This window comes from Coenobita brevimanus, chromosome 1 (assembly GCF_032717465.1).
Source record: "Coenobita brevimanus isolate Jiangsu-jjx chromosome 1, ASM3271746v2, whole genome shotgun sequence".
In the NCBI taxonomy this organism is placed as follows: Eukaryota; Metazoa; Arthropoda; class Malacostraca; order Decapoda; family Coenobitidae; genus Coenobita; species Coenobita brevimanus.
The window spans coordinates 38,024,977-38,047,668 of NC_136954.1; the positions used below are offsets into that span (position 1 = coordinate 38,024,977).

General features: G+C 43.5%; 1 protein-coding gene across 1 annotated transcript in view; it reads right to left on the reverse strand.

Moving 5' to 3' along the window:
• LOC145394907 (glutamate receptor 1-like) overlaps positions 1–22,692 on the reverse strand; it is a 142,174-nt gene that overhangs the window by 13,263 nt on the left and 106,219 nt on the right. Inside the window, exons 7-9 of the mRNA XM_080268685.1 lie at positions 7,025–7,135; positions 6,514–6,625; positions 3,837–3,931 (exon numbers count right to left, since the gene is read on the reverse strand). Coding sequence (XP_080124811.1) covers positions 3,837–3,931; positions 6,514–6,625; positions 7,025–7,135 — 318 coding nt within the window. The remainder of the gene's footprint in view (positions 1–3,836; positions 3,932–6,513; positions 6,626–7,024; positions 7,136–22,692) is intronic.

Genomic DNA, 22,692 nt, shown 5'->3' on the forward strand with positions numbered 1-22,692 from the left:
ACAGACATAAACGAATCTCATGCGTCTCATATTATACACGAAATCAGACGCACTTTTGAATGATAGGTTGCCAGGGCACGATAATAACCTCAGAGTCGCGCGCCGCGACTATAGTTGAGTATACTCCTACCTAACAAATGACAAACTAGATCCACACTGGAAATTAAGTAACCTTCGCCATTAACCCTGATATATACATGATGTGTATACAGGAGAATCTCTATTATATATATTATTACTACTACTCTATTTCATTGCTTTAAATTTTTATATTATTTTCGTGTTACAGTTCTTTTCCACGTGACTTCACGGGTCATGTGACTTTTGTTTACGGCGCCATACTGGACGGCAGATTGTCGGTCGTCTAGAGAGAGAATTGCAAATTCCACAATGGTATTCCACTGTTGTACCTTCGACTGTAACACAGGGCAGAAAAGTGGAAGTTAGGTAAACTTCTGCCGGTTTCCAGCCAGTGAGGAAAGGCAAAAGAAGTGGATAGCTGCCACGAAGAAGGAGAATTGGCAGCCGACGGCCTACACCCGACTCTGTAGCAGCCATTTCATAACAGGTGAGCCACCCCCACCCCCTCCAACCCCACCACCATCCCCCCCACCGCCACTCCACCCCCCCACCCCCCCACCCCACCTACACATTCCCACCACCCTCCAACTGCCACACAAACTCCCCCACCCCCACCTCCACCCCACCACCGTCCCCCACCACCCCATACTCCTACCCCCAACAACCCCCTACTCCCACTTTCAAACCCCCAACCCCCACACCCCATGCCCCCAACTCCCCTCCACAAGCAGCCCAGCCCCCCACAAGGCCCCCCACCACCACTCAACCCCCTTCCCCTTCACCCCCTACCCGTCCCACCCCTTACCACCCATCCCCAACCCTCCCCCACACCCTCACCCCCACAACCCAACAACCCCACCCCCCAAACCAACCCTAATCCCACCCCCTACCCCACCACCATTCAACCCCCCCACCCTCCCTCCACCTCCTTCCCCCACTCCCACACCCCCACCCTACACTCATCAACTACTCAATTCCCAGTCAGTGTATACAATCCCTCCTCCCTTGGCCCCACGTCAAAAATATACTGATTACCAAGACGATTTACATGTACTTATTGTCAATTCCAGCGAGATTTATTACACGTTTTTACCTAGAGGGATGCCCCGGTGAACTTTCACGGGGTGTTCACCAAACAGTGATAGAGATCGCCAAGGTAAAAGAGAATATGAGAGGTAGGTTCACCACCCCCGGCTCACGCAAAAGCTGTGATGTCAAGGATAATACAGAGAGAGAGAGAGAGAGAGAGAGAGAGAGAGAGAGAGAGAGAGAGAGAGAGAGAGAATGGGCTCGTAAAATAAAACGACTGTAATGGTATGTAAATGTAAACTGGCGATTTCCGGATCATTTGGTAGGTGTTAGTGTTGGTGTGCTCTCGACCAGTGATCTCTGTCGATATTTTCAGTTGTTTTTCTCATAATCAGCTAGCTACAGGCACCTGTGACGTCGGATCTGTGTCTGTATGACCCTGTATACGACGTTCCTACATTCTCTGAAAACACACAGTTCTTCTTGATGACATATTTCATAATAGGTCAAAAACATAGCATTAACCTTTTCATTGCTGTGCATGCAGTTTAGGATGCAAACAAAAGTAATCCATATAGGAAATCATTAATTATTTAAAAGCTCCCTTATGTTTTGAGTTGGTATCACCTTTCACATGAACCGATCTGCACCCACGAACAATACAAACTGTCGGCATGTTCACAGAAAAAACCCATTTGCAATCGTCGCTGAACTCGCCCGGCAGTACAATAGAAAACGGAGGCCGGGGAGCTCATATCAGAGAGTAGGTAGGTAAGTGACTGGCCCTGAGGCTGAGTCCAGGCTGCGACCCTCAGTCTGGATTATCTGTGACGTCATGCGCAGACCGAGACACGTTTTTGCTCCCTGTCCCCCCAGTGTGAAACTACCTTATAGTCTCTCTGCCTTGGAGATCGCCATATCTGAGACCTGGTTTCGGTCTCCCATACTTGAAAAGAGTGAATTTCTCCCTAGATATGGTGTAAGCATCCAGCCTCAAACACCTTATCTTGTTCCTGTACAGATCTTGGTGGCGTTGATCCAGATTTCTGCATATATCAGACAGTTCATTCTCTGACAGCCCTGTCTGGACAGCCATTACTGCGAGGAGTTTGCCATCCAATATGGAATCGTAAAAAAAACACATGATTTCTGTCACGTCACTGGAAAAGGTTTATTCTCGATGGAAAAGTTTCAGAACAGGGGCTCGGTTTATTCGAGCTGGCGTCTTCATGAATAACCCTGGTAATTTTCTACACAAACTGTCACAGGAAACGCTGAATTCATAGTTTTTTGTTATTTTATTATTTTATATATTTTACATTATTAATATTACAGCAAGGATTCCTGGTATTTGGACGGTGAATGACTGGTTACGTGGCCCACTTCTCTGGGCATATTGCTGATTAGTTCTCCGACTAGCATATTTTTTTTTCTATTCCTGGCTTGCTGTACCCTGCCTAACTCCACCTGTAATGTTAAAAAGGCGGGATAATGATGATGATGATGATGATGATCTAAATACTTTATTATTGGTAATATAACAGTTTTGGGAACAGCATCAATATGTATACTGTACACTCCCCATAAAGACAGTTCTCGACAGTAGAAGGTCTTTAGTACACATCATGTATATAAATTAATCATTACAATGATAATACATTTTAAGTCATAAGATTTTTAGGTTTCTCATCAAAGAGAACTGTGTTGACTAATGCTTAAGAGATGGGCCCACGATAGCTACATCTATCCATTTAGGTATTCAAACATCTATCTGCATTAATTTATCCACCCACCCATTCAATTTGTCAACTCTGTTTGACCCCGCATTGAGAGAGAGAGAGAGAGAGAGAGAGAGAAATACAAGCTTGACTGACGCTTTGTCTTCCTTTTCAAAGAAGATTATTGGGTTGCACATTTTATTTCATTCATTAATTCATTCACCATCTAATCCAGTGTTGTCCCATGCGAAGCGTGGGTGCCCGGGGCTAAGCAAGTTGGTCCTGACATTTAAGATGGGTGACCAGCGTCACTCATCCCTGATTGGCAAGACGTGAGCAATAAACCCCAACCACCCCTTGGATAAAAACCTGCACCGGCTCAATACGATTGGAGCGCTTTAATTGCCCACTAAACCACCAGGCAATAATCTGGTTATATGGTTACCACCCGGCGTAATAAATGGCTTCCTGGTGTACAGGAAACCATTTGGCTTGTCACTCAATGCAGTGTCACCCGTGGACAGAAGGAAGAGGAAAGAATGAAGGAAAAAATGACAGAAAAGGAAGGAAGGAAAGAGGGAAGGTAGTGAGGAAAGGGCAGTCACCCGAGAGCAGCGCTACATCGAGTGAGTGGATGGTGGGCACCCCTACCGTATAATTAAAAAATAAAGGCTCCTTTTTTTATCTCATTTAAAAGCAGGTCAGAAATCTAACACATCAAGAATAATTTTTGGTGGCACGTTATTTACACTTGACCTAGGTGGGGGGATTCTCTCTCTCTCTCTCTCTCTCTCTCTCTCTCTCTCTCTGTTTGGGAGACCTCTTGTAATGCAAGGTTAAATGACAGCAATATTATCCCACAGGTTCTATTAAGCTTCTCCAAGGCTGAATAAACTTAGTCCGGAGATGTAAGACTAACTTACAAAATATATTTTGTGAGAGAATGAGTTAAAATGGAGAAGAGAAAACCAATGGAGGGTAACTGAAGTAAAACTAGGCAACACTGACCTGTCTCACCAGCTCCCCCACCATGCCGTCCCAGCCGCCGTACTGGCCATCGTTCTGGCCACCGTACTTGTTGTCCTTCACGAGCTGCAATGTGTCTGCGGGGGAAAAAATAGGTTAACAGATAAATATGGCAGCATGAACAAGTTAATATGATTATGAGATATTACTGGGCATCACTGTCATTCTGCAAATTTGTTAATATCTAGGGGAAATTAAGAAAAAAGAAAAACTGTGTGTATGAACATTAATAAAAGGAAATCAGTAAGAAAACAATAACATATGTGTGATCAGGAGAAAATTACCCCTACACGTTGCAGGGTATATTGTGGGAAACAGACGCGAGAGTAAACAGATAAAAGGAAAGAAAGTAGCACGTCTACAATAACATAACTATGTGCCAGAAACAAAACCCCACATTGCGAGGAAAAAAAGATGACATTAAACATGAACACCCAGAGAGCCCATACCTCCACTATGGCAACACCATCCCCTTTAACTGTGTTTCAGACCTCGACCTTTTGGTTGCTCCAAATTTAAACACTTGTCCCTTTGATATTCCAGTCATTATATTAAACAAAATTGCCTGAGGTTACAATAAAATAAGGAGGCAATCATTGTGGTGAAGGGAATCTCTAATGCACCATAAATATCTCCTGCACCTAACTCTGAATAAAAAGGAGGAATAACTGCCACTAAAGAAAGAAACTTATGTCACCAGAAATAACACTTTCACAATCTATAGACACTTTCACTTATTCTGCACAGGCTATCACAAGACGATTACATTCAGCTCAAGCGATATTTTGCCAGTCAAAGAATTGATGCCTCACAATTAACTTTTTGCACAACTAGAAACTTCCGCAGGTAAAGAAAATGGTAGGAATTTTTCATGAATATTATACCAATATGCGTCCACAGTAGAGAAAACATTAACACACGCAAACATCTCTTTACTTCTAACATTTCTATTTCAACACTTAAAAAATGAGTACTTTTCTTTTCGTTCTGTTCCCTCCCTCACTCTCTCTTCTCCCTCCTTCCTTTTCATCTCAACCTACACACCCGGTGATCGTCTTAACACTCAAAGAACATTTACTGTGGTCAAACAGCAATTTGATGTGTCAGAGGGTGGCTAAGGTTGAAGCATGTAGGGGACGCACTGAAGAATTCATCCTCAGTGGAACCGATTCTACGTCGATCTGGCCCTGGCAACTGAACCGCGCCATGTTACCAACCACAGGACCTTCCTCCACCCTGACATACAAAGCAAACACTTCCTAAGGCTCTAAAAATGCATTAGTATTGTTATACCACTGGGACCGTGGGTATGTCAACAACGATGCGTATACAAGCTAGGACGTTAATAAAAGGCCGCTGAACACTGCGTTTTATTCCTACCTGGCATGGGTGAGGCACACTTGCATAACACTGACTTTTCCCTCCCACGTTAACTCAGTCCTCCACTGATTACTACTCGTTCACTGTCCATTAACTGACTCAATGATGCTCACTTACTGACTCTGATTACTCCATCCTTCACTGATTTTCTCTCACTGTCTGACTCAATAACACTGACTCTATCTGTCACTGTCCGTCCACCACTGATTCACTGACTGCATCACTAACTATGCACCTGCTCACTGTTCACTGATTGTTTGTTACAGACTCTCTGACTCACTGCTTGACTGACTCACTCTAGGACGCAAATTAACGGTCCTCTACTACCTGGCTCACTGACTAAACTCAAACTGACCCTCCCACACAACCCACTCCATCTGTTGCTCTTGACCAACTGCCAGAAAGCGGGTCAGGTCCTTTTTAAATACCCTCCTTCCCCCCCTTGGCAGTCCAGAACACTCTCAAGCTCAGGAGAGAACTCACACTGTGTGATGCAATAATGCAAATTCTAGAGCCTAGGACAGAACGCACATTTTCCCATGCAATAATGCACTTAAATTAACAATACACAATAACCATAATGACAAGAACTAATTCCTAAGGTACGTAAGAAAGTAAACAAAACAGACATGCCGAAATTTCCACAATGTTCTTCATATCTCCAGATACAAACATTAACCTAATCCTATGGCACAACACTTAATTTCTAAAATGTTCATCACAGTGCCAGATATAAAACACTAGCCTAATCCTACCAGCATAACAATATCTATCTCAAGCAAAGCACCAGAAAAATAATGTTTTACAGTAAGATGGAGTTCGAAAATTACACAAGACTCTCCTGAATTGTAAACACACGAAACTGTCTACTTGTAATAAGGTAACCTTCTTACATCTTTCGCGAGACGGAAGGCAAAATATGTCCATGAACTCTCAGCAGATAAAAAAAAAAAAAAATCAGAAATACCTTCTTTACCTCCAACAACACTAAATATGGAGTATTTGAGCAGAACAGAAATTTGCTTACACAAATACCTTTTGAAAAAGAATGGATATAGATACGACACTCTCAAAATTACTCATTACCCCCCAAAATACACCGAAAAATCAAATACTCTCATTTAATTCTATGGAAAAAGGGCAAGAAATCGGAAAGGCCCGTAGCTTCGTCCTCGTAACGATCATTCCAAGATATCTACCTAAGACACCCTAGAAATACTACTTTACCCTCTAATACCTTCCCATTTTCCAGCACAAGCCCTCAAACTCATATACTCACAGTTAATTCCGAGGAAGGATGCCAAGAGGTCAGCGAGGTCTTTAGCGTATCCCTCGTAACGATCATTGCCAGTGTAGTTACCGTCCTTCCTTAGCATCAAGAATGGCTTTTCCTGTGATGAAAGAAAACGGGGCCGCTACATTATCCCAAGGAACATGGGATCACACTAATTTTTCAACTAATGTATATAAAATTCCTCCTTCTGAGAGAGAGAGAGAGAGAGAGAGAGAGAGAGAGAGAGAGAGAGAGAAATGAAAAGGCAGCACCAGGTAACAAAGACCAAATGGCACTAAGTCGCATCACAGAGTGAAAATATTTACAAGGAGGAAACTAAGGGAAAACGGAAGATAAAATTAAATGTCATACAAAATCCCTAAATGAGTTAAAAAGGACATTAAACGGGTAATAGAAAAATACCGAGACTCACTTAAAATATCGCTTAAATCTGGAGGTCGGCAGAGAGAGAGAGAGAGAGAGAGAGAGAGAGAGAAGGGAGGGGGGATACACGCACCAATATGGATGTAACGATGTAAGATCTGTCAGCCATCACCAGGTCAGTCATGTGGCTCGTGTACTTGACCGCCACTGTTTCCAGCCCTCGGGTGTCGCTCCACGTCCCGATCTGAAAGAGAAATTTTAAAAATATATATGAATGAATGAATGAATGAACAATCTAGCCCCAGGCAACAAAGGCCATGTGACACAAGGTAGAAAAGGATAACGGCAGAGCGGAAAGTGGTAATTTTAAAGGTTAACTACGTGTATATACGACAAAGGAAGCAGACGGGTAATTATGAACTGCAAAGGACATTCAAGTGACTAAGAAAGGGCATAAGACGTGTAACAGATAAAAAGAGAGATTAAAACACACACACACACACACACACACACACACACACACACACACACACACACACACACACACACACACACAGCCATTTGTCCGGGTCGCTCCTCAGGTGGATGATAAGTGCTCTTGTTGCTTAAGCAGACGATTTTATTCAGCTTAATACAGACTCTTCGAACTTAAGAGATTCTATCGTATAAACCTTTCACGAACCCCTTCCTTCCTCGAGGCCCATCCTTGGTTGGGGAATATTCTCTTTCCGTCTCTCAACGTAAGTAAGGTCTTTGTGGAAGAAGCACCTTGACCTCTGTGTAACTCTGCCGCCTCCTCCTCCAGTCCTTCTCTCCACCCGTTCCTTTTTCTATCCTTCTCCCTCTTATCCTAATCTTTAGTCCTCTCAAACAACTCTCTTCCATTCCTCTCAACCTTCACTTGCGTCCGTCCAACAAGGATGCGCAAATTGCAGACAAGTGATTATCCAGGCGTAATAAGCAAAATAAATCACTAAGGAAGAGGTGCTTGAGAGCCACCTAAGCTGACGAGAATACCACCTTTCGGGTTGCAATGTGGGTAGCCGAGGAGGCTTCGTTGCATCTCCTCCTCAGCGATTTATTTTGCATATTACGACTCAACATTTGCCTGTATGCTTTTTATATCGCTAACATATCGACACTGATTGTATCAACAAAAAAAGGAGAACATCGAGGCGTAGTGTGCAGCATACGTCGCTAAAAAAGAAGTGCTAGGAAGTGACCGTGATCACTTAAAATACAGCCTTAGACCTCGTGACTGGTATGTTTCTAAGAGATTAATTCAATAACCTGTCTTACACTTGAAAAAACCAATTACTTTGTTACTTGGAGAAAATGTTATTCGTGACAGATTTTAACATTCTTCATGAACTACTTTTCCCTCGTGTACCGCTGACCTACTTAGTCCCGTAACGATTCTATTTATTTGAAGCTACGTCTGTACAAATTTATACAACTTTGGACGGAGATGTAGGAGTCAAAGGGTTAACTAAGGCTAAATCCTCAAGTTAAAAGTCTCACCTACTGTATACTGAATAAAATAATTTAGTTAGAAAAGATAAAATAAAAAGGAGCAGCGGAAATGAAGGTGGCACGTAAACTGCCTGTCGCAGGGGGAAATATAATGCAAAGTAGTGAATGACGGGGAAAGGGATGATACCGTGACTTTTGTTATCTTGTATTATCACAGGGTTGCATTCCGCAGCACCTCTTCCTTAGCGATTTCTTTCTGGAAATGGCTGGTTAACGCCCTTCTGTACGTTATCAATGCAGAGTATGGCGATATTAGAATGCCTTAAGTAACACGGATATGGTCATTAAAGTGTGACAAGCAAAATAAGTTGCTCAGGAAAGGGTGTTAGGGGGCTTCTTTAGCGAATGAGAATACAGATTTCAGTGGCTTTGGCCAGTTCGTGACACCTCTCCTTAGCTACTTATTCTGCACATCGAAAAAATAAAAAAAAGAGAAAAAACAGTATCCTCTTGACTGTTACTGATGCCAACTACGTCGATATAAAAACGATATATGTAGTGTACAAAGATAAATCACATAGGATGAGGAGCTGCGAAGCCTCCTGTGCTACCCATAATACAGACCTACAGTAAGTCCATAATAGCATAAAGTGAAGAGGGTGGCCGGAGTTGGTGAATGGGAGAATTATACAGAAGGTTGTGTTGGCGGAGAGAGACACAGACCCGTTGACAAGACCCGGGTTCATGTTGGTGCTGGGACAAGACATGATGCTGGGGGTCTGTATTCAGCTGGCATCTTATCTCTCAGGCTCCTGTGACTCACTCCTAGCTCAATAAAGACGTCTGGCATTGGCTGAATAGAAATGGTTGTCCCGAACATGCGAGAGTTTAGTGACACGACTCCATAACATTTTACTATTTCCACAAATCTCTGACTATATCTATCTATCTACCAATTTATATGTCTACCCGTCCATCTATCTATCTATCTATCTATCAGAAGAGGGTTAACCAATTTGGAGGACACAGAGGACTCCACAACATTTTACTACGTATTTTCAAAGACTCTCTCTCTCTCTCTCTCTCTCTCTCTCTCTCTCTCTCTCTCTCAATCTATATCTATCTAAGGAGTAAACTAATTTCCAGGGCAGACAGGACTCCATACACTTTACTATTTTCCCATACCTCTATCTATCTCTACATATCTATCTATCTATCTATCTAAACACACACACACTAGAGGTCTGTCCTATGTTGAATAATGTCGGCTGGTGGTAAGGAAAGCAAACACATTACCTTACAAAAATGAGGTACCGGTAATGGGAACTGCTTATAAATCCTTTGCTATGAGAGGTCCATCTAAATACCGGTACAATAAGTCGCCTGGTGGCAGCAAGAGTTAAATAAGGAAATACGGTATACGATGTGAAAGGGGCTAAAAATGTCGCCAGGGATGGAAGGGAACGACTGACGCAATGACCACCTCGGCACGACATAATTCTGAGCACGACCACTGACGACACGCTGCTAAATTCACGACGACAGCTGAGTGGGGAGGGGGGAGGTGGAGGCAGACAAGGGTGGGACGATGGAATGACTGTGAAGGAGGAAGATGGACAGAAAGAGACGGAGGAGGAAGAGGATAGAATGGCAGTGTAAAAAAAAGAAAAAAAAAAAAAGGGAAAACGACGATAAAACTTAGAATTAACAGTGAACGAGTAATAATTTATAGCCTACATATGCAAGAAATATTTAAACCTTTGAGAGTCACACCCACCCCAAGCATCCACCACATCAGTACATCTCAGAGAGTGTTCTTTGTCATTGGACACATTCCGGACACATCACAAGCACCTCAGACACACACCAGACGCACAAGCACACCAGATAAGCTAACATTACCCACTCTACCCCCCCATGAGAGAGAGAGAGAGAGAGAGAGAGAGAGAGACTCGTTCTTCAGAAAGGTATAGTCACAGTACGGGACACACACACTGATTGACCGTCCCTATTTATGGGGCAGAAAGCTAAAAAAAAAAAAAAATAATAATAATAATAATAATAAAAAACACTGGCAAATTTGGGGAAATATGGAAATAACGTGATAGGCAAATTATAAACAACAAAAACGGAAGAATAGTGAACGAAAAAAAATACACCAAGATAAATATGAAAAACAATGAAAAATAATTGTAAAAAACTATGGACACATAAGGGGAAAAAGGATAGACAATTACGAAACTGAAAATAAATAAATACAAGACACCACAAAAAATGAAGAATAAACAATTACGCAATATATATTTTAAAAATAATGAAAAAAAGATGCTCAAAAACGTAAAAAAAAAAAAATAATAACTGGTAAGGAACCCAAATTCAGCTAAAAAAAAACAGAGTGCACAGACCCCATCACGAGAACACACACACACACACACACACACACACACACACACACACACACACACACACACACTGTCATCCTCCAAGACAAGACCGATGATTGAATCTAATAAATTCAAACACGAACTGCGACAAACAAAGAAACTAGAACAATGAAAGCCACCAAACAACAGCATGGGAAACTCAAGTCAGCCTACGAGTAAAGCCCGGTGAATAATATTTGATAAAAGACGAAGGCAGGATCAAACAACAAACAAAGAAAAATACATAAAACGGCATTTTAGAATGAACCAAAAACTGTCAGCCTGAAAGTAATGCTCAGCGAATGACTGTGATAAATATAAAATTATGCATGATTTACAGCACGAAAAAGTAGGAAGAAATTCGAAACAACTAAGAACACTGAACCACGAAATCTAGAAAAACCACCCGCTGAGGAGGCAGTAAAAATCACCAAAACCAATGTCAGTCTATTGTAAGCCCTGTTAACGACAATGAAAAAAGTAATATAAAAAAGCAATATAAAATATATAATAAAGTAATATAACACTAAGCATGGGGGAAAACTCGCAAGAAAATATAAAGAAAAAGAAAAAAAGAAAAGAAAATTAATATTAGCCTAAAGGTTAAGCCTTGTGTAAGACAATAACTGATTAAGCAGCAAGGACGTAACGCGAAACTCCGGAGCAAAAATACACTAAACACCAACACACACACACACACACACACACACACACACACACACACACACACACACACACAATACCAACACCCAACAAAAACGCTCAAACATTAAAGTCAGGTTAGAAATAAAGCTTAGTTGTAGCTGTTGTTTATTTGTTGTTGTAACCCCAGGCTCTTATGAATATTAATTAGGCGAACTGCAGGCTGAATATGGGCAGCTCAATATCCTTCCAGCAGAGGACAGAGAAGGGGCTAATGATCGTTTGTATATTTAGGCAGCAGAGCTGGCTATATCGATGCCATCACAGGCAGGCGTCCCTCACCAGCCTTGTGAACGACGAAAATAGATTCTACGCGACCAAAACAGAAGCATATACGAACCAAAAGAAACTCCTAAATAAAACTGACAAAATCATGATAAAAACGAAAAACACACGATAAAAAATACTAACAGAACCACAATATAAACGAAGAAAAATACAAGCAAAATCACGATTAAATGAAGGAAAACACAAACAAAACCATGATTAAACCGGAAATACAAAAACACGAAAACACGAAAAAAATAAAAGCGAAGATACACAAACAAAACCATGATTAAAACGAAAATAAAACCGATAAACGAAAAATAAAACCTGGAAAAAAGAAGAAAAACAAGCAAACCCTCGATAAAAACGAAGAAAAAAACAAAAGCACGAAAACAATTAAAAAACAATAAAAACTAGGAAAAATGAACAAAACCACGATAGAAACGAAGAAAAAATTAAGTACGAGCAAATATGATTCTGCTTCAAGTTATGTCTCTTTGAAGGCCAATAATACTTCCTAAGCGACCACGATGGAGCATAAACGACCGAACCTCCCGGAAAAAAGGATAAAAACCGATAACGTGGGTGATTAATAACACTTAAGATGGAGGGAGGCTGGGAGGGCGAAAAGGGGGTAGGCTGAGGGAGAAAGGCAGGGAGATGGGAAGGAGAGGAGGTTGGGATGGATGGACGGGGGGAGGGAGGAAGGCTAGGGTGAATGGAGGGAGCGAGAGGGGAAGGCTAGTAGGGAGGCTGGAGGGAGAGAGAGAGGGAGGAAAACTGGGCTGAAGGGAGAGAAGGAGGGAGGATAACAGGGCTGGAGGGAGAGATGGAGGAAGGATAACAGGGCTGGAAGGTGAGAGGGAGGCTTGCAAGGATAGAGGAGGAAGACCGATGGGGGAGAGAGGGAGACTGGCAGGGAGAGAGAAATGGAGGGAAACTGATGACGGGCAGAGAGGAGCTGACAGAATTGGAGGAAGGATGTACGAGACGGGAGGATAGAGGAGAGGAAGGAAGGAAGGAATAAAAAGGGGAGGCTGGCAAGGAAGGAAGAGAAAGGGATGAGAGAGGGAAGGATGGAAGGTGTGAGGGATGGAGTGGGGTTGGGAAGGTAGGAGGTGGGAGGGGAGGAGGTAAGACTAGTAGGCGCAGACAAAGAGGTGAGAAAAACGGAGAGGAAAGTGGAAGAATGGTTGGAGGAGAGGGAGAGAAGGCAGGATCAGAGGGAGAAAAAGCTGGAGCAGGAGAGAAGGTTGGAGTAGAGGGAATGAAGGCTGGAGGAGGAAGGGCTGGGGTAGAGGGAGGAAAAGTAGAAGAGACGAAAGGCTGGAGGAGAAGACAAAGAGAAAATGACTGCCAAGAGTGGATAGCAGTAGGGTGGGTGGATGAGTAGTGTGGTTGGGGAGTGCATGGGTACTGTGAGTGGGGAATGGGTGGGTGGATGGGTAGTGTGGATGGGGGAGCTGCTGGGTGGATGGGAAGTGGATGGGTGGAAGGGGAGGATGAGTGATGTGGATGAAGAGAGGGTCGGTGGATGGGTGGTGTGGATAGGAACTGGGTACATGGATGAGTGAAATGGATGGGGAATGGGTTGATGGAGAAATGGGGAGTGGTTGGGTGGATGATGAGTGGGTGGGTGGATGGATGAGTGGATTGGAAGTGGGTGGGTGGATGCGTAGTGTGAATGGGTGGTATGGGTGGGTGGATAAATGGTGTGATGGGGAGCGATTCTGAACGCAAGTGTGGATGTATGGCGTGGATTGGAGAGTTGGTGAGTGGATGAGTGATGTGAATAAGGAGTCTAGGGGTGGATGAGGGAATGGATGGGTAAATGGGTGAGTTAGAGGGATGAGTGGGTGGGTGGATCGAGAAGTGGGTTGGGGAGTGGGGAGAGGTATGCTGTGAGGATGGGTGAATAAGAGGACAGGGTGAGTAAGTGGTGTGGATGGGGGACTGGATGGGTAAGTGGTGTGGATGGGGGACTGGATGGGTAAGTGATGTGGATGGGGGACTGGATGGGTAAGTGGTGTGGATGGGTAAGTGGTGTGGATGGGGGACTGGATGGGTAAGTGGTGTGGATGGGGGACTGGATGGGTAAGTGGTGTGGATGGGGGACTGGATGGGTAAGTGGTGTGGATGAGGGACAGGATGGGTAAGTGGTGTGGATGGGGGACTGGATCGGCGGTACGGAGCTAGGAGTGGGTGGGTGGAAAGGTGAATAGGTGGATAGAGTGGGTGGATGGTAACCCGGTCAACGAGAAGACGTCATTTTACACCATTCTTCCTGCCTCCAAGCGATTTTGTTCAGCTCAGCAGTGACTCTTTGAACTTGAGGGGTGAAATACAGGAACCATTATCCCCTTCACTGACACAAGTTCTTCCTAATTTGTATAAAATCTCACGTCCCAGCAAGCAAGAAGAATGACGTACTAGGGGTGAAGTGGTTAATTCATTCAGTAAGGTAACCACTTAAGCCATTCATGTCAATGTAGTTCATTCTTATTTTGACACTGATTTTTTCCTTCGGTTTATTTCACATTGCGATGTGGCAGAAAAAGACACTACTATGGCTCTACATTCTTTCTCCAAAGCGCTTCTTCTTGACTAGCACCATACTCAAGGTTAATCTCTTGATTCAGCTAGGCATTCAAGACGGAGAGATGGCAAGTTTAGGCCAAGTTAAGGTGAACAGAATATACGTGCTTCTTCAACTTCGGAGAGAGACCTAGTACTGAAGAGTTTAATGAAGGCAGTTTTTAACTCATCTTGCATACCATTTACACGTTTTACAAGCTAAGTGGCTTGAATTATACCACGTGTGTGAGTACTTGTATTAACTTCTACCCTCAGACGAGTAATACTTAAGCTCATTCTTGCCATTTCCAGACGATTTTATTCTACTTGGGATTGGTACTTGTGGTGATGAGGTTAATGAGTACTACCTCTAAACCCTCCAGCTTGAAAACGATCTGGTCTGAAGAAAATCGTCTGGTGATAGCAAGAGACTGAATAATGCATCATGAGACTGAAGGCGTTACTATGTCAAATACAGAAATATAATGGTGAAGATGTGGTGCTCAATGGCCTAGGAGAATACAGGCCGAGGTGATCTTTGGACGTGAATTAGTGGATAGGAGAGCTCTGAAGTTGGCTAGCAGGGCTTTTAAAAGGTAGGCAGAGGTGAAAAAGTGAAAGAACCCTAAATAATAACAAGTGCATTCAGTACTGCCATGCAATACAAAGTCTCCTACCGAATGATAACCATACATATGTATTGGGCTTGGGAGAAGATGACTGACTGTTGCGTGCAACACACCGTCATGGTATGGGGAAAAAATGAAAGAAGTTATATCGAAATCTCTCCATGCATATGAGTACTACAGAGCGTACACGGAATTGCAGATGGACAGCACCCGATCTTGTTTGAATCCCAAGTGTGACCTTGACCTTGGGAGTAGATGGATGGTTTTTGCTCGTGACTCACCATCATGGTATAGGAAACAACTGTATGAAGTTATATCGAAATCTGTCCAGGCACGTGGAAGTTACAGAACAGACCACGAAGTTATTGACGTCCTGACGGAAATGCGCAACCTAGAGTCCCCGACCGGGGACTAATAAGCAGATGGCTTTTGGAAATGGACAGTTAGGTGGGTGAGTGATTTCTCAAACCGCACCACGTTTTTTTTGCATTACTTCTGTAACCAGATCGTTTTGCTAAGAAGAGGTACGGCTTATCAAAATGGTGTAGTTAGTTACAGACTTCATAAACCCCTTCTCTGCTAAACATCCTTCTTAAACTTGATGAAATTGCCCAAAGGTAGGAAAATGTACCAAGAGAACAAGTCGCTGGATTAAATGGGGGGATAGGTGAATGTGCTTGATTAAATGAGAATGTGTTTGAGTGAATGAGGTCTAAAGATGAATAAGGAGGTAGTCTTTATCGATGGGTGAGCTTTGGAAAGAGAAGATGGATAATTTGTGGTTCTGGGTAGCAGGTTTCTTAAAAAAAGAGGAGGTATACAACAGGATAATAGCCAGTTTGCTTTCATCTGACAACTGAGCCACTCTCGTATCTCACATACAAAATGGTAGTAGTGTGAAATTGGCGAATCTAAGTTATAAGGTGAGTCTCCCTGATAACTAGTCAAATTTATTCTCTAACTCAGCTTCACCTAGTCATCAACTGACCTGAGATGGGTTATGGATCTCTGTCATGTTAATATATATATATATATATATATATATATATATATATATATATATATATATATATATATATATATATATATATGTATATATATATATATACCTAGGCTGCTTCCCCCAAGGAAAGGGAGGTAGCCGAGACAGGACGACTCACTCTCCATTTACTCATCCATTCAAACACATTCATTCGCATCTTATATATATATTACTGAACCAAATACTGAGCCAATAGGTCGGCTCTGGAGGTTGGGAAGGGGTTTGAGGGGCTATGAAGGAGGGCAGCTTGGGAGGGGATCAACGGTGTTCTTGGTGTGTCATGGGTGTGAATAACGACGCCTAAGGAGTCAATACAGTGCCACTGCTCAATATTGTGGCTTGGGGACCAGCTGGCGGTAAAACCGTGTATATTAATGGTGTGGAAGGAAAATGCCAGCCCACCCCCATCACGCCTGGTTACCCTCCACTCTCTCTCTCTCTCTCTCTCTCTCTCTCTCTGTTCCTTAATCACTTTCTCCAGTCTTTCCTCCCTCCAATCTGTCTGTCTGTCTCTCTGTCTGTCTGTCTCTCTCTCTCTCTTTCTCTCTCTCTATCCAGGATATACATACGTGCAAATGTTGTCTGTTTATACATGAAGGGGGTCCAGGTCGGGCTAAATTTGTTGTACCCTAATAAAAACACCATTTCATTCTATAGGCATTATTCTTCCATGCACAATCACCATAACTCTCCTCCTCCTCCTCCCCCCCCTTTGTCTCCATCATCACTATGCTCAACTTCACCACTGCCATGACCATTAATTTTATCATCATCACCACCATAATCATACTATCATCATCATCTTCACCACCCTCATGCTCAATCTTTTTTCTCCGTTCACCAAAGTAAATTTCTCGATTTTTCCATTCATTCCCAGATCCCTCTCTCCTTCTTTCTCCTCCTCCTCCTTGTTTCTTTTCCTCGTCCTCCCGTGTCCTCCATCCCTCCTCTTCTATTTTCCTCTTTCCTCTGTTCTGTTCCTTCCTATTCCTTCTTCTGTCTTTCCATCCCTCCTCTCCTCTCGATCCCTCCGTCCTTCCATCCTTTCTCCTCTCCTCTCCATCCCTCCTCTTCTCCTCTGAATTCCTCCTCTTCTCTCCATCCCTTCGTCCTTCCCTCCATTTTCTTCACCTCTCCATCCCTTCGTCCTTCCATCACCCCCTCTCCTCTCCTCTCCATCCTTTCGTCTTTTCATCCACCCTCTTCTCTCCTCTCCATCCCTCCATCCTTCCATCCCTCCTCTCCTCTCCTATTCATCCCTCCGTCCTTCCATCACTACTCTTCTTCTTCCCTCTCTCATTCCATCCCTCCGTTTCGCCAGACGTACAAAACATTGAATAAATTTCTCACTGTCATCTTTGTCAGCTCATTTCGTAATACAGACTGCCCCATACATAAGACTCGTCGTCCACTCCACCAGGCGATATCCTGTGTGTTGAGGGGAGAGCTGTCAGCATTATCAATGTCTATTCTGCATCATTTATTTATTTCTCACTCTCACTACCACACCTACACCCACACCAGCAGACTGAGCCATCCCCACAACACGCAAGATACTGCCAGCTGTTTCTAGTGCAGTGCTGTTTATACGAGATAACCTGTGTATAAAACTTCTACATAATATACTGCCCGATGCTGATGACATGGCAGGCGTTTGAAAAGTGTTCACGGATACCCTATAATTATTTTTGAAATACCACATAATGAGTTTTCCGAAATGGCTGGCAGCTGTTTCACTTTGCAAAGCGGCACTTTGTGAATTTCATCGTTTAAGCTTAACTGTGAAATAGGCCGCGTGCAAAAGTGTAACCATGGTGCGGTATGGTCAACTTGCTCTCACCAGACGGAACTGAATCACACCCACATTTTGAATACTACGTGGTGGCGGCATGACATTCGGTGAGCCCCAGTTATGACGTAGGACTGGGTCTTCTTGATTGCGAGTCAAACTCGTCCTTCAGTCTGATCACAACTGGCTATCACAGAGTTGGAATGGGTTAGGGATCCATGTACCTCTCATGCTTTTGAAGAGGGACAATAAGAGGTCTAGGAACTTTCTATTTCAGCTTTCAGAGACTAACGCACAGTATTTGTGCGTAATTGTTTACTATCACCGGTAACCTAAAATGACCTCCGACTGGTGACCTCAAATGACCACGGAGTCAACCTCACATGGCCCATGTCCGAAATGGAGGTCATATGGTCTCCATGCCAAATATTGGGCTGCAGGGGTACCCGGCGTTGCCCAGGCCAAAAAAGGGAAAACTCAACCGGTGACCTCAAATGCCCAAGATCTGAATTTTGACCCCTCCAAAACCTTCCTTGGGTCATATGGATTCAAATATGTAGGTTAAGGCCAGGTAAAATGAAAATTTTACAGACAGATAGACAGAAAGTGCCCTTTACATTGTCGATAATGTAGTGTTGCAGGACCCACGCGCGGGAACACACACACACACACACACACACACACACACACACACACACACACACACACACACACACACACGCACACACACACAGGGAAAGTGTCCAGGAGGCAAAATGTCCTAGCTTTCTATGCAACAGTCTCCAACATGTCTGCCACCATTCACCCCTTCTTTTGTACTTTTATCACCATTTCCACCATCATCACCAGCAACTCCACCACCACCACCAAGAGCACCATCACCATTTGCTAGTTAATCATGACTATCAACTCCCTAACCATTAACATTACCAATTATGCTTCCTCCATCAATAACATTAACACTACCCCAATTCCTACCACCACTTCTACTACTACCATTACTACTAGTACCACTACCATTCCCATACTAACGCCCTGCACACCTTACCACCTTAACCATACCCACCAAACACAACTACCTTTACTAACAAAACCACCACCATCCTCCCCCCACCAACCACCACCACCTTTCCCATCATCTGGCCACATCACGCCACAAATATTGCTATACTGTATTTCCACCACCACCACCCTCCCTCCTCCCCCAGTGTCTCCAGGATGACGTATGATCCCCGTCTCTCTTGCCGGTCCCTGTTTATATGTCGTTACCTACCGCTATGAATCATTCAAGCCCACACCAATCACCACACACTCACACCACACCCACACCATTCACTCAACACCATTTTACTCTGCACAGTGCCTTTTACTTATCAATATTACACACACACACACACACACACACACACACACACACACACACACACACACACACACACACACACACACACACACACACACACACACACACACACACACACACACACAAGGAAGTAACAAAATGATGAAAAATACTCTGAAAACCACTTTGAAATCCGAATTTCAGAGCACCACAGGCCATCTTCAGGCAAATTACGTGTCCTCTGATGCCAGCATGTCACATACCATTAACATTTAGTTATAAGGATCTTTTTCAAATACATAAAGTAGCGAATAAAAGAAATAAAATTAAATCTAACAACCCCAACTTCATCTCAAAAACAAAGCCTCCTCCCAGTTACAAGGCAAAATGATAAATGCCACGAACCCTCCATTCGAGACCCAAGTGACTTACTCAAACCCCCTAAATGATGCTACAAACCCAAATTAACCAACAAATAAACCTCAAATAAATAGAAAATAATACATAATTGTATCTTTGTTGGAATATACAGGTGGATCTGGGTTTCTTGCTCCATATTCCTATCGAATATTACACCGGAACTTTATTCTTTACGTTATTTATATCAAATTCATATCGACAGAGCTTCTTTACACAAGAATATCAGCCTTCATTTTAGCTGGAAAAAAGAGAAGACACTGCCACGGCGGAGGAAAAAAATATAGAAAGTTAGGAAAAGAAACGTAGTGCCAAAAGAAATTTAGAAAGTGAACCGGAATGCATAAAGAGGCGAAGGAAGGGGAGAAGAGAAGAGGGAGAAGAAGGAGGGGAAAGGAGGAATTTAGAAAGGGAGGGAAGAGGGGAAAAGGGAAGAGAAGGAGAGTGAAAGAAATGGAAAGAAAAACATGAGGGAAGGATAGACACCAAAAAATAAGGAGGAAAGATGAAAGGAAGCATAGAAAAAAAGGAAAAGAGGGAAGGGAAGGGAAGGGAAGGGAAGGGAGGGGAAGGGAAGGGAAAGGATGGGAGAAAGAGGGAATTGAAAAGAAGGAACAAGAAGAGGGAATGGGACACGGCATGAAAGAAGAAAATGAGAGAATGAGGAGGAAAGAACAAGAAGTAAGAGGGAAGGATACAACGGAATGGAAAGGCAGAAGCGAAGGAGACATTTGAATAGGAAGAATGAAAAAGGATAGATGAAGAAAATACAAGCTCGGGATGAGAGAATAGGAAAGACGGAGGCAAGGGATGGAAAAGGAAAGAGGAGAAGTAAGTAAGAAAACAAATGTGTAGATGGAAAATGAAAAGGAGAGGAGGGAAGAGAAAAAAGAAGAAGAGGAGAACGGGAAGAAAAAGAGAGTGATAAAAAGGAGCAAGAAGAGGGGGGGAGGAGGGGAGAGATGGAGGGAAGCAGGAGAGGCGGAGGAGGGGTGGGGGTGGGGGGTATGCAATCGTGTTAAGTGTCCGCATGTGTGGGTATTCCGGAGGGGGCAAGGGAGAGGGTGGGTGGAGACAAACACTGGTTGGGAGGCAAATGAGAGAGAGAGAGAGAGAGAGAGAGAGAGAGAGAGAGAGAGAGAGAGGGTAGATAATGTTGAATAATACGAAGGGTGAGTGAAGATTAACGGAGAGAGACACGGAGAGAAGAGAGGAAGGGGATAGACAGAGGTCGGGGGGAGGTAAGGAGGGAGAGGGAGGGAGGGAGGGAGGTAGGGTAAGAGCGAGAGAGGAGCGAATAGGAAAATGATGGAAGAGAGACAGAGTGGGAGGGAAGCCGTCCATCACTTAGCAGCAAACTTGATGTAGTGCTGGCTACTTCTTCCTTGGCCTTTATCATGCTTTTTCTGTGTTCGTCATCCTGAGTTCCTGTTTCTCCCAACTTCCTGTTACGTTGCATTACTGTTCTTTTTCCTTCAAGTGGCTCTACGCTGAGTGACAAGACTATTTGCTTCCTGTAACACAGGGAATCAGTTATATCGGTGGGTGGTTACCATATAATCAAACTACAGGGTGATGTGCAGCCTCCTATGGTGCCCATGTTAGTTGGGTGGACAAACGCAAAGGCGGCGTCATTCCAGAAACCAAGCCTGGACATTCTTCCCCGCGCCTCTCTGTGTAGGGCGTTGTCTGCCTCGAGAGAACATCGGTTCACTGCACGCGAAGGCCCTGCAATGGCTCTTGCCTGCCTGCAGTTGATGTGTCTGCTCGGCCGGATAGACAGGAGTTACTCAACAACACCAATGTCACTTCAATTTTTGCATCCCTCTCAACACCACCCTCAACCTCCACTTCCTTTCTCTCTATCCTACCCCCCCTCCCTCACACACACGCACACACACACACACACACACACACACACACACACACACACACACACACAGACGCCTCCCTCTCTCCTCCACTCTCCCCCTTCACCATGATAAGAATGTATGATGCTGGTAAATTGGGCCAGACACATGAAGGCGCATTTATCACTACATATACAATGGTCTAAAATTTATGCTGATTTCCGTAGCCGTAAAAATCTAGGATATTACTTGTGGGGATTTTTTAATATATGTTTACAATACCCAATGTACCTACCTACAAAACTACCTAGCTACAAGCATGCCCACACACACACACACACACACACACACACACACACACACACACACACACACACACACACACACTTAGACATAAAAGCACACACGAGAGAGAGAGAGAGAGAGAGAGAGAGAGAGAGAGAGAGAGAGAGAGAGAGAGAGAGTCTTAAGACTTATGTACTAAATGTCATATGAAAGTAAGTGCGATTCGCAGTGGTTATTAAGTATAATTGGCGGTATCCAAAATGAGAGAAACAGCTTCAATCCACACCCACTATGCTGCCCTCCTTCTCGCACCTACCCAGTTTCCTTCCTTACACTGCCACATTTCCTTCCTTTTATAATTCTCTCACTTATTTTCGTATTCTTCTTTCCCTCGTTCATTCCTCGTTCGCTGTTTTCCTATCCTTTTTCCATCTACATCTTTTCCTTTTCCGTATTTTCCTTCCATCTGACGTTTTTTCCTGTACTTTTGTTCCTCATCCCCACCCCATTTTTTTCCACTCATTTTCATTCCATTGCCATATCCTTCTTGCATTTTTTCACTGCCTTTCTTCACTATTTTTATGTCCTTTATTGATCTCCATACAGTCATTTGTAAACAAGGCTTCACTAGGAACTCGCCTGATCGCATCTTGTGTTGTGGGGACGGCTCAGTCTCCTGGTGTCGGCTTGGAAGGGGGAGTATTAAATAAGTAAGTGGTGCAGGTTACACACTGAAGACGTTGACAGCCGTCCCCACAGCGCACAAGAATCACCAGCGGAGTGAAATTGAATGTTATATATGAACCAACCTACATTTTCCCATTTATCTATTCCACATTTTTCTATTCATTTCACTATATCTTCAATTTTGTTCCACAAATTCCCATCTTTATCCTGTATTTAAATTCACATGGCATTTTATCATAAATTCTACATCAGCCCAGACACTGAAGGCAAGAATGACCAGTAGTTCATCCCCTAAGAGGAAGCAGGTGAGCCATAATCCCC